The sequence below is a fragment of the Antechinus flavipes genome, chromosome 3, assembly GCF_016432865.1.
Source record: "Antechinus flavipes isolate AdamAnt ecotype Samford, QLD, Australia chromosome 3, AdamAnt_v2, whole genome shotgun sequence".
In the NCBI taxonomy this organism is placed as follows: Eukaryota; Metazoa; Chordata; class Mammalia; order Dasyuromorphia; family Dasyuridae; genus Antechinus; species Antechinus flavipes.
The window spans coordinates 205726363-205740037 of record NC_067400.1 but is presented as its reverse complement, the minus strand read 5'-3'; the positions used below and the strand labels follow the sequence as shown (position 1 = coordinate 205740037).

General features: G+C 34.3%; 1 protein-coding gene across 1 annotated transcript in view; it reads left to right on the top strand.

Annotated features, from left to right (window-relative positions):
- The window catches only part of GLRA2 (glycine receptor alpha 2), a 346612-nt gene extending 337038 nt beyond the window's left edge, over window positions 1–9574 (top strand). The window contains exon 9 of the mRNA XM_051984495.1: window positions 464–9574. Coding sequence (XP_051840455.1) covers window positions 464–742 — 279 coding nt within the window. The 3' untranslated portion in view covers window positions 743–9574. The remainder of the gene's footprint in view (window positions 1–463) is intronic.
- Window positions 9575–13675: the final 4101 nt, after the last annotated feature.

The window sequence follows — 13675 nt, the reverse complement described above, 5'->3', positions numbered from 1 at the left end:
ATGTCACTGCCCCCCCCCCAAAAAAAAAAAAAACACTATGGTAACTTTATCTTCCATACTGAGAGAAGCCCATGCCCCATCCCCAAAAAATGGTTAGGTTGAAGTTAAAATAAAAATCTCCTTTAAAAATATTCTAGTAGAAGAAACTTGAAAGACCTTAAATGGTAATATTACCCTTATCTTGTGTGTGTGTGTGTGTGTGTGTGTGTGTGTTTTCCCCTGAGGCAACTGGGGTTAAGTGACTTGCTCATGGTCACACAATCAGGAAGTGTTAAGTGTCTGAGACTAGATTTGAACTCACTTCATATGACTTCTTCAGGGCTGGTGCTCTATCTACTGTGCTACCTAGCTGCCCCTAATATATTATTTCTTAATGGCTTACAAGTGATTGCAGTAAGAGTTTGCTATCTATCAAAATGATGACTCATCCTTTGTCCATTTTTTTTTTTTTTAATCTTTCCAGGAAGACGATGTTGCTCGGGAGAGTAGATTTAATTTCAGTGGCTATGGGATGGGTCACTGTCTCCAAGTTAAAGATGGAACAGCAGTCAAAGCCCCACCCCCAAATCCACCCCCAGCACCTCCAAAGGATTCAGACTCCATCAAAAAGAAGTTTGTGGACCGGGCTAAAAGGATTGATACAATATCTCGAGCTGCCTTCCCACTGGCCTTCCTCATATTTAATGTCTTTTACTGGATCACATACAAAATCATTCGGCATGAGGATATTCATAAGAAATAGGTGAATCCTTTGGGCCTAGGGACACTGTTGCCCAAATAATGTGCTTGTAAATAAACAGTGAAATTGTCTTTCTATCATTTTGACTGAAGGGATTGGGGGAGAGAAGTAAAATGAGTGGGGGGAGGGTTTCATGATACCGAAAGAAGACAGAAAAGTTTCAGTCCGTGAAGAAAATTGATTGCACAAAATTAAGGTAATCACAGGACTATGTGACAAGGGTCCCTTACAAGTCCCTTAAAAATATTGTTCTTCCAGATCTCCAGTCAATCAGATATGTATGTACATGGGGCAAAAATTTTTTTAAACTAATTCTGGTACTGAAATGTTCATTTAAACAAGACCTAAAATACTTTATATCTAATTATAGCGGCTACCCTCCAGTGAGTTAAGAGGACCAAACTCTTTCAGGAAAATGCTGCCTTTGTATGTGAAAATAAGTCACTGAGCTACATTCCATGACAATATCAGTAGTTAGTCTCACCAAGTTTTTTTGTGGCTCATAAATTTATACTTAATAGGGGAAAGAAATGAACACTTCCAACAAAACCAGATCTCTACTTGATTAACCTTGTAGATGTGCATTTTCATATCATCTTGCTTTCTTAGAACTGTAATTTTGGGGTTAAAATTGTGTACTATGTGATTAATTTGATAGTGTTCTCTCCTAGAAATCAATGACAATCCATGTTATTTTCATTACAAGATGGTGCACTGACTTTATTCTGGCTGTATTTACTTGCAATTTGAAGTGCCAATGTGTTCTTCCCTCCCCTCCACCACAATATTCCTGGACTCTTGATTCCTAAATGGTGTAGCTCAGATTAGCATTCACATTCTCCATCTCTGCTCTCATTGTAGCTGCGAAAAATAATCCAATAGGTTTACAGACCACTGATTTCTACCTTCATTAAAGTGGCTGTCATTTTAAATACCATTGACTAACTTAAGAGTTTTAAAACTGTACTGTGATTTTCATAACCTGTAACCTTTTGGTACCAGAGCTACTTGGTTCGAATTCTGGCTACATGTTTTAAGTAAGAAAAAAATAAAAAGAAGTATTTTTGCTTATTCAGATAAAGACAATCTGTAAAAAAAAAAAAATTATAAAATGAAAATAAATTTTACAAGTGCAGTAAAAGAAGTTATTTAAAAAAAAAGATTTATTTGTTCAATTTCAATAAAGCTAAGTGTGCTACAGTATTTCTCCAAAATGTTTCCTTTTTCATGGTGTCACATTAACAATGAGGATGAGGATGATAATTTGAATTTCTGAATCGTCTTTTTTTTCAATAGTATCAAAGTGGTTTTACATTTAATTATTTTATTTTTCCTTCTAATATCCCAGATAACAGGAAGGAGCAATTATTATTTCCATCCTAGAAATGGGAAAACTGAAGCACACAAAGGAGTAAATATTTGATAATTATATTATCTTATTGGAATTAATTTGATTTTATTTCTTATGTGCACATGCATGATAAACTCTAGAATTTATTTCCTATCTTTTGGGAAAAGTTGCTTTTTGTGTGTGTGTGTGTTTTTTTAATGTGTATATGCTGGCAAACTCTAGAATTTATTTTCTTTAATATTGAATAAGAGTTACGTAAAGGAAGGTTTTTTGAAAGCCAAAGGACACTGGATAAAAAAAAGTTGGACCCAGAAATATGGTTCTCAGGCTGTGTTCTTTCAAATATTAATCATTAACAAAGCCTCAACCACCCTTAGAATAGTAGAAAATAGAATGTCCAAGAACAGTGATAGTTTCATTTTTGTTTGTATTTTTAGTTCCTGGCATAGTACTAATCACATAACATTTTAAATACATTCTTGGTAATTGATTCATTAGGAAGAATCAATCTGATTGCTCTAAACTTCCATTTGGAAAGGTCCTGTCATTCTAGGAAGTGTCTTGAGAGGCAGATAGCAGAAGAGAAAGGTCAATTTAATAATGATGATGAACATTTTACATATCACTTAGTATGTTCCAGATACTTGGCTAAATATTTAAAATTTTTATCTCATTTGATCTTTACAGCAACCCTGAGAGGTAGGTAACATTATCCCTATTTTACAGATGAGGAAACTGAGGCAAATAGACGTTAAGTAATTTCCCTGATAAGTATCTGAGATCTAATATGTCTCTGACACACCTAGTAATTGTCTGAGACTAGTTTTGAACTCAAATCTTTTTGGCTGCAGTTCAAGCACTCTATTCATTTCATCATACTGCTAGAATTTACTAGTAAATGCAGTTATCTATATACTTAAAAGAATGATTATTTCATTCTCTGACAACCCAGATCTCTTGAGCCTATAACCTACAGTAGACATGAATTTCTGTGACCCAAAATTTAATCTCCTATTGACTCAGGCTGTCTGAATCTAGATTGGATTTTCCTAGGGTAAAAGACCTACAATCCATCACTAGTCTGTGCTCAAAACCCTTCCAGTTAGACAGTACCTGTCAGAGTTTGTACCCTACTTGGCAGAGTGTTTTGAGAACCCAGGATGTTTATATTACAACACAATGAATCAGCAGAATATTGGATTTTAGTGGAAACACATATCTGTACATAAGAATTAAGCCTTTATTAAGCACCTACTATGTGCCAGGCATTTTGTTAGCATCTGAAGACACAAAGACAAAAAAGAAAGAAAGAAAGAAAGAAAGAAAGAAAGAAAGAAAGAAAGAAAGAAAGAAAGAAAGAAAGAAAGAAAGAAAGAAAGAAAGAAAGAAAGAAAGAAAGAAAAAAGAAACGAAACAATTTTGGAGACAAGATATACATACATGTACCAATTTGTGGATATATGTACAGATGGGTTGTTTGCATAAGTATATGCAGACTAACTACAAAATAAATAAGACAGCATTCAAAATGCTAGTTGTTTAAGGAAGGTACCAGTGGTTGGGGAAATCAGGAGAGCTTTGTATAAAAGAAGATGTTCCTGAGCTGAATCTAGAAGAAAGTGAAGGATTTTAGGAGGCAGAAGTGAGGAAAGAATACAAAGGGGAGGCCATTGTTCAAGAGGAATTAAATGTAGCCTAGAGTACAACAAAGAGACCAATTGGAAGCAATTGGAAAGAGAAGTTGTTGAAGAGCCTTTAAAATAAAAGAAGGAGGGGCAGCTGGGTGGTGCAGTGGATAGAGCACTAACTCTGAAGTCAGAAGTTCAAATCTGGCCTCAGACATTTAACATGTCATAGCTTTTTGACCCTGGGCAAGTAACTTAACCCTAATTACCTCAGCAAAATAAAATAGAAAATCAAATAAGATTTGGAATATTTTACGTAAGAAGCTATAAATAGCTAAGGTAGAAGATGCTCAGATCTACATCTAAAGGAAAATTAATTTGATTGCCTGAAATAGGGAGAGTTGAATCAAATAGACAAATTAGGAAGTAACTGCACTAGTTTTAGCAAAGACGTACTCTATCCCAACCCCACCTGCTCCTGCCTTTTGATGGAAAGGCCCAGCAGGTAGCCTCCTCTTTGTAGAGTCTGGGCTTGACAGAGCAGTAAACTAAGGCAGCTTGGGGTCTCAGAGGCAAAATGACAGTTATAGCTGAACCTCTCAGGCACCAGATGAACCTTTTATCCATACCTTGAAAAACAAGGGAGCTGAGGAGAGCAAACTTGAGCTTAAAATTGAAAAAATAATTGTGAAACCCAAACCTGCAATCTATAGTTCTCCAGTTCAAGGCCAGGCTAAGATATGGCCCCTAGGCTTGTACTTTGATCAGCATTTGCATCAAAGGTCTTAATCCCCACCCACCCTCTTTGTCCTACATAGATATTTGTATACACCCAAACCTTCAGGATCTACTCTCTTGACAGGTATTGGTCCACAGGAAGTATGTCTTGGCCAGAAATGGTATCCCAATACTTCAGATAGCTTAGGTGAAAGTGAGGGCTGTCAATGCAAGTCCAAAAGGCCAAATCTGGCTTCAGGTATTACCCTCATGAGTGAACCTTGGGACAAGGATCTGATTATACAAGAACTTCTAGTACACATACCTAGACCCCAGTCTAATTGTAGCCTGAGGTCTCCGGTTCTCAGCTTATTCTAGACTTCTTGTTTTGTGTCATGGACTTCTCTGATAGATTTCTGGGGAAATCTACTGGATTCTTTCTCAGGGTAATAGAAACAACTAGCTGGCATAGTGGATAGGGCTCTGGTCTTGAAGCCAAAAAAATCTGAGTTTAAATATGACCTCATATACTCACTAGCTGAATAACTGGACAAGTTACTTTACCTTTGTCTGCCTCCATTATAAAATGGGAATAATAAGAGTACATATCTACCAGGGTTGTTGTTGTGAGGAGAAAAAGAGATAATAAAGTGTTTGGCACACAGAAGATATTTAATAAATGCTTGTTAAAATTTAAGTAATGCTTTTAAATGCACAAAATATATTGGATTATAAAGAAACCAATAATATTGAATTATAGTTATATATGTGTATATAAGTACATATAAAATATATGTATATATACATTTATATTTAGATATCAAATTCACAGACATCAGAGTAAGAAACCCTATTTAGAGCAATATTCAATTGTCAGCCTTTTCCATTCCACACCCCCCCTCCCCCGATCTTTCTCACTAGTAATTATCTTTCCCCAAGCATTTTACTCATTTTTCCCTAATGCACTGATGGAATGGGTATCAGAGTTCTTTTTGACTCCTCATCTGTTTTGAGCACCTTGAAAGCAGAGGTGATCTCAACTTTTATCTCATTTAGTGGAAAACAAAAATCCAAATACCTCTTTGTTCACTTCCTACATGAAACCTTCCCTAATTGCTCCAGCTTGGTGATGGCTCCCCTCTGATGTACCTACATAAATATATTTTGCCTCATTGGACAAAGTGTGACAAAACAGAAAAAAAGCAGAGAAACTAGACTGAAAGGAAAAAGTGTTTAAATCAGCTCTTCAATTTACTATCTTTTGCAAGTCTTTGAAAGATCTGTTCTCTCTAGTCCTCAATTTCCTAATCTGTAAAATGAGGGGTTGTACTTCATAATTTCTAAGATCCCCTATAAATCTCTAATCTTTTGGAGAGAATAGGAATTAGTAGTGGCTCTGCAAACAGAGAGAAGAGGTCAGATATGACAGAGGTTGTAGTTGAAATGGCAAGATTTGGCAACTGATTCTATTTATGGGATGGGAGTTAAAGAGTAATCAAGAATATGAACCTACATAAATAAATCAGTCAGCCAAAAATAATTTTATTTACAAAGTGCTTACTACATTCCAAGACCTAAGACCTGGAAATACAAATAAGGGGGGGAAAAAAAAGGCAAGCCAGTCTCTGCTCTCAAGGAACTCTTATTTTAATTAAGAGAAATAACTAATATAAGAGGGTTAAGAGTTCTTGAGGAAACAATAACAAAGGGTAAGGCACAGTAACCTATCATCTTTTCAGAAGGATGATAGTTAATGAGTAATTCATTTAAGTGAGTGTGTATGTAGGTCTCATGTCTTTGACATGATGCAAATGGCAGTGGGACTTGGGGTCAAAGAGGAGCAAAGGCTCTTGGTAAACCCTTGGTAAACAAAGATTAAAATGAATAGGTAGGATTAACATCCATGTGGGAGATCATTCATGAGCTGGTAGAAACTGGACTATTGGGATTATGTTGGATTATGTAGGAAGCTTCTTTCAGTAGATTGTTTTTCCTGCTATGCTCTGAGACTACCTATTGAGATAAAATGTTGGTATCTTAAAGTAAAGAAGAAAGTTTATGAAGTATGGGGCAAGGATAGCAGTGGGAAATAGAGCTCTGTTTTTGATATAATAAGTTTGAGATAAATGTAACATCCAGTTTGAAATGTCCAAAAAACATTTGCTACTAGTAGACTAAAGTTCAGAAAAGACACTGACGATGGATATATTGATCTGCATAGAAATTATAATCAAGCCAATGGGAGCTGTTGAAATTTCCAGGAAAGAGAATATAGAGAAATCACAGAAGAAGAACCAGGACAGAACTTTAAGATATACATATAATTAGAGAGAATGATATAATGATGTAGTCAATAAATGAGACTGAGAAGTAATAGACAATTAGGAAAACTAGGGAAGAGCAATGTCATAAGAGTCCAAAGAGCACTAACAGAAGAGGGAAATCAAGTGTCTAAAACTGCAGAAAAATTCAGAAGAATGAAGACTGAGAACGTATCATTAGTTTTGTTAAATGGGATCAGTGGAAACTTTGGAAAGCAGTTTTAGCTTCGTAATGATTTCAGAAGCCAGATTGCACAGGGTTGAGTGGTGGTGGGGGAAAAATGGAAAGAAAGCTGAGAAAGAGAGTATAGATAGCTTTTTTCTAGGAATTTGAGAAAGGGAGAAAAAAATATAGTTTGATCAAGCATAGTAGCATTTAGTGATGGGTTTTTTTTTTAACAGAAGAATAGGAAGACAGGCATGTTTAAAGCAAGTAGAGAAGGAACTAGTAAATAGAGATTAGATATATAGATATATAGATATACATAGATATAGATATTGTAGACATAAATACTGATAATATCAATCAACAAGCATTTTTTTAGCACGCAGCATGTGCCAGACATTTCCCTAGTCACTGAGGATACAAACAAAGAAATAAAACAGCCTCTGACTTCAGGGAGCGTATATTCTGAGGAGTCAGCCTGACCTTTGTTTTTCCAGTGGACTCCTCTGACTCTGGAAGAGAAAGTGAGGCTGATGACTTTGCATACCTCTGCTTCACTTAAATACAATTCACTTGCAGGTCAAGATTTCACTCTCTTGAGATCATTGGTCCTTTTTGAGAATGAAGGATGAACAACAACAATATTAAAAAAGATATTATGCAATAGTATGCAAAATATATACCAAATAAATGCAATGAAAAAGCAGGAGTAATGGGAACTAGAGGAAGATCAGGAAAGGTTTCCTATAAAAGATCATTCAAACAAAATTTTGATGAAAGCAAGGTATTTATTAAAAGGATACAATTTGTGAATGAATTCTAAGTAATATGAAACCATTATTGCAAAGAGGTAGAGATGCAAATGGCTAAAATAAAGGATAAAAATGCAAAACAGCATATTAAGGAAAAACAAAAAGTCCAGATATGTAGAATCATAGAGCAGAAAGAATTAAGTAATGTTTAATAAGGGTAGAAAAGTATGTTGGGACCAGGTAGTAAACAATTAAGACTGAAACAAGAGAGAGCCATTGAATTTTGTTGATTAGAGGAATAGCAGTGTTTTGGGAAAATAATTTTGGTAACTTTAAATAGGATAAAGTATATGTGGATCAGATATAGATGAGGCAGGAAGATGAGTAAGGACACAGATTAAATGACTTATCCAAAATCACATAGATATTAGGTAGAAAAATCAATTCTTTTCTTTTATAGATGAAGGAAGCAAGATCCAATTAATCAACTTAACCAAAACACATAGGTAATAAGTGACCAAGCTGGAATTTGATTCTTGAAACCTTTGTCTCCAAATCCAACATTCTTTCCAATCCAAATGTTAATAATATTGTCTGTTTCATTTTCTACTAAATTAGAAAAATCCCCCATCAAAAAAAAAAAAAAAAAAAAAAACCTAAGAATTTCTTTAAGCCATTTGTCTTTGGCTACAGAGTTTGAAATGAAATCCTTAAACAATGAAATGATTGCTTTAAGGAAAAGAGTAATTTGCTTATTGATCATAGCAATTACTTTAATTTCTTTTTCATTTCTGCCATTTAGAATTCCTAGCTTTCTTAAATCTCATTTAAAATAAACATCATTTCTTATTATTGATTCAAGTTGACAAGCATTTATTAAGCCTCTAATATATACAGGCACCGGGCTAAGTGCAATATATAAAAAGAAAATCAAAGCAGCTAAAGCCTCAAGCAGCTTACAATCTTATGAAAGAGACAACATGCAAACAACTAGGTACTAACAAGATATATTTCCATCTACCCAAGCTGTCCATCCTTTCCCAAAATTTGGCTTCTGTGGTAGAAACAATATTTCAAGTCCCTCCTCCATCCAGGCCATGCTAATAGTTTCTTAAAAGATATTGAAATCACCCTTGAGAATTAATTGCTTCAAAGGAATAAAATCTCAAAATGTTAGTGTCGTTTCCTAGGGCACTACATAGCAAAGCCAAAAAGGAAGTAGTCATCTGGTCCACCTTTCAGGTTTCTGAGTAATGAACTATATCATCATCATCATCATCATCATCATCATCATCTTTATCATCACAACTTCACTTAAATAGCACTTTAAGATTTTTAAAGCACTTTGCATATATTTTCTCATTTGATCCTCACAAAAAACCTGGAAAACAGATGGTGTTATTATTCCCATTTTTACAGATGAAAAAACTGAGGCTGAAAGGGTATAAAGTGATTTGCCCAATCATATAGCTAATAAATGACTGTGTTTGAATGGCATGTTTGAACTCAAATCTTCCTGACTTTATTTGCTATGCCACCATTTACAACACGGATAAAGTGAAGCTATGCTCAGCTGAATTAATGCTCCTTTCTCTGATGGAATATCATTTCCTTGTTTTGGATGTTAATCTCATTTTGTTAATTGTCTGATGTTCTGTGAGTTTCTCATTTCATTACAGTCTTGAAACTGAAATACCAGACTGGCTGAAGTCAGACTGCTGGAATATGTATCTACTTTATACTATTTTGTATGTATTTATATGTATATATGTTTTCCCCCAATAGAATGTAAGCTCTTTGAGGGCAAGCACTGTTTCATTTTTGTCTTTGTACCCCCAAATCTGGCATTGTGCTTAGCACAATAGTAGGCATTTAATAAATGCTTGTTGATTGATTGAGTGAATGATTTAAATGAGCATTTTCATTAGATTATAAACTGTTACTCCAATGAAAGCCTAGTCTAATGCCTCCTTGTGGTCTGGAGCTATCTCTAAATTCCCAAGCTTTCTTCCAGAGAAGTAAAAATTTTTCCAGATCCTACCAAGCAGGAAAGGCTTATGGGTCTACCCTCTAAATATGGGCCAAGTTATATTTATCAGGGTTCATCATCAGTGCTGTTTAGCACACATGCATTTAACATTTGACAGTGTACAAAACAAAATATTTGTAGCACCTAAATCAACAAACTTGCTCTATCAAGACAGATTGCAATCCCTTCGTGTTTTAGTAGATGTGATTAGCTGTGGCCCAACTGACTCATCACCTAGTTAATACTCTAGTCCTGAACCTTTCCCAACTTAATCAGGCTGGTCATCAGATAACAAATATAGTGTCCAATATATGCCACAACCCACAATACAAAATCAGGTTGCCAGGTAAAAGCGACACCAAAAATTGAACTGATTGATGTTCTTTTGAAACCAAGAATCTGTTTCAGAGCTGTTGTGCTTTTTTTGTCCCTTTTTTTCTGATAATAGATTATTGAGATTATTATTAATGAGATTATTAAGAGATTAAAATGAGCAAACAAACAAATCAAACTCCACTGCACTTTTCAGTTACTGCTACTTAAGGAGGCATTGGCTTAGTTTAAACTCATGTTCTTAAAGAGATCCTTGATTACCTTAATCAGAGTCTACTGACTCTGAAAACCAGACGTGATCGTTAGCAAATATTTCTCAAAGAATGCTGGCATTAAGTTCTTCTGTGTCAGTGAATGGAACTGCCAAATGCTAAAAGCAGAAATTTCATTAAAGATTAAAGAAATACCATTTTACATTTCACTTGCTCCATTAATATTAAATAAGAATTTTCCTCTAAAAAAAGGGGATAAATTTCATATGTAACATTATATGGACTCAGAACTCTTTAAAAAGAAAGTTTACTCATTCAGAATGAGTAAAATTTCTGCCCACTGACCTTAAAGAGAAAAATAATTTCCTAAGATAGAACAGGAGTCAATGGATTATAATAATGTATCTAAGAATAAGTTCATTAAAAAGTGTTTTTTTAAACCTACTGTTTATGTAGGTTTCATTTTTAAAGGTCTGTTGCTCAGATGCTATTAAGAACACTATGCTTTTCTATAAACCAAGCAGTAAATAGATAGCTAAATACAATGAGAATATCTTCCAATTTTTCAAGCCAGTTTCACATTTAGATTGTCATGCATGATCGTCTTTAGGACAATATCTGGTACATGGTAGGTACTTAATAAGTTTATTTGTTTGTTTATTTATTTGTTTTTTTACAAAAGTGCTTTGTAAAATAGATATCACAAATATCATTAATTCTATGTGACAGACAAGGAAACTGAGGCAACATGAAATTAGGAAATTAAGAAACTTGTTATATATTGTAAATTAGTGGCAGTAAATCAGGCACCTCCTAACTCCCAGTACTTTTCCATTAGCACACTGACTAAAATTAAAGCTGGGAAATATTGGTTTTAGTACTGCCAAGACGCCCACATCACAAAGATAATCAACTGCAATAAAAATGGGTAAGCCTAAAGCATCAGCATTATGGGTGCTTAAAAAAAGCACATTGAGAAGTAGATTCACAAAAGGACATGTACATTTTATAGAAACATAGACTGAAAACTTGTGGAGAAGTTAGAGATGATCTAAATCTAATTCTTCATTTATGGTAGGAAGTATACCAGTTTTCCTCCTTCCTACCAGCCTAAGTGAAGGTGAGGAAAATGGATTTAAGAAACATCAGGAAAAATAAGAAAATAGTATAATAGAAAAATAAATCCTCAAAGCCTTGCATTTTTAATCCTTTATTCTTAAAGAGACCTTTGGGCAGATAGATATCCATTTGGTTTAGGTGCCCAAGAAGATGTGTGTATATTGTTGCATGCATGTATGTGTATGATGTGTGTTGGTATGGGGGTGTGGGTGTGGGTACACAAGAGAACAAAGATGCTATAATTGTGTGCCTTATTAGCTATAATGGTCACAAAAAGCAATTTCACTCAGAATCACATTAGATCATGGCCATGACTGAAGTAATAAACCTTGAAGTGGCCAAGGAAGAGAGTAAGGGACTATTTTTTATGATCCAAGATTAGGGTTCTAGAAGCAACTAGACCAAAATAGACTGAACTGGAAAGTTGTTTAAAAAAAAAAAATCTCATCAAAGAGTGAGAAAAGAATTACTTTCTTTGTTCCCTGCATCTTCCCTTGAGAACTGTATTGGATCCCAAAGTAAACAACCATAATTCCTTCGTTTAATTGTTCGATGAATTTAAGTTGTGTTTATTTATGTAGGAACTTCTCCCCAGCTCACTCTTTGAAAGACTAAATAAAATAGTTCATTTGATTTGTACAATAAAATGCATGAGATCACACTGTGGATTGCTTGTATATTATAGAGAGAGAAGCTCTTTCAGATTAAAGGAAGTTTCGAAGATAACAGATGGGAGCTATCTTATCAATAATTCCAAAATTTCTGTATTCCAGAAGAATATCTCATGTTCTTTTCATACTCGTAGATCAATATTGAATTGAGACCAGTGACTGTTATACTTTGATCTATCTAGGCTGAGTAAGACTTGTGTCCTGTGTTAGAGAATGAGAAAGGAATTAGGAAGACCTGTGCAAGAATACTAAATACTCTGATAAAATCTTGGTGCATAATTTTAGTGGAACATCAACTGGTGAAGAGAATATGTTTTGCATCCTTGCTGGTTAATCACTTGACAGACTATTTTTCTGGAGACTTGGGAAAAAAGCAAGATATGACCTTTTACCAGAGTCATGTATGATATTCACTACATCCTACACACCAAAAACAATGTAAATGGGGAAACTGAGTCCTTCAGGCAAAGTTACATAACTAAAAAATGGCATAATCAGGAACTCCTGACCTTTGATTCCAAATCTATTGCTATATGCAAGATGCATAATCCATCTTGCAAGGAGTTCTAAGATCCAGCTAGCTGTCAGAAATTATCTAATGTGTCACTCCCCCCACAAAAGAGACATACCCAAAGAAAATTCAATTTAGAATTTAAGTACTCAATAAGGAACATTAATCACTATGCCTAACTACAGATGTCTTTTCTACAAGAAAGAAGACATGGCATTCCTACTTTGATAAATATTCATCTTATAGTTATCTATATCTGACAATGTCACATTTTCATTTTTTATTTCTATTTTATTTTAAATATATAGTATTTATTTTTAATATTTTTTAAACTTTGAGTTCCAGATTTTCTTTCTCCCTTCTACCCTCTGAAGTCAACATAAAGGCAAATAATATGTTAGTTATACATGTAAAATAAAGCAAAACATATTTCCATATTAGCCATATGCAAAAATATATATATATATTGTATATATACACATACACACATATGCTTCAAGTGATACTCAGAATTCATCAGTTTCTTTCTGGAGATGGATAGCATTTTTTCATCATGGGTTTCTTGAAATTGTCCTGGATTTCTGCACTGATCAGAGTAGTCATATTTTTCACAGTTGATTATTATTACAACATTAGTGTTCCTATGAACAATGATCTTTTCACTTCATTTTGCATCAGTTCATGTTTTTTTTTTCTGAAACTACCCTGCCCTTACTATGTTTTATAGAACAATAATATTCCAGCATGCTCATATAGTGCAACTTTTCCAGCCATTCCCCAATTGATAAATATCTCCTCAATTTTCAATTTTTGCCACCACAAAAAGAACTGCTATAAATATTTTTGTACATATAGGTCATTTGCACTACCCTTTGATCTTTTGGGGATACAGAACTCGTAATTGTGTTGCTAGATCAGAGGGTATGCATGGTTTTTAGGGACTTTGAGGCATATTTCTAGATTATTCTTTAGAATGAGTCAGCCCAATTGATTATTCCAATAACAATTTATTAATGTACCTTTCTTGTCTCATTCTCTCCAAAATCTGTCAAAATTATTTCATTGGCCTTTCTCTAATCAATAATAATTTAGAGCATTTTTTTCATATTACTATAGGCAATGTTGATTT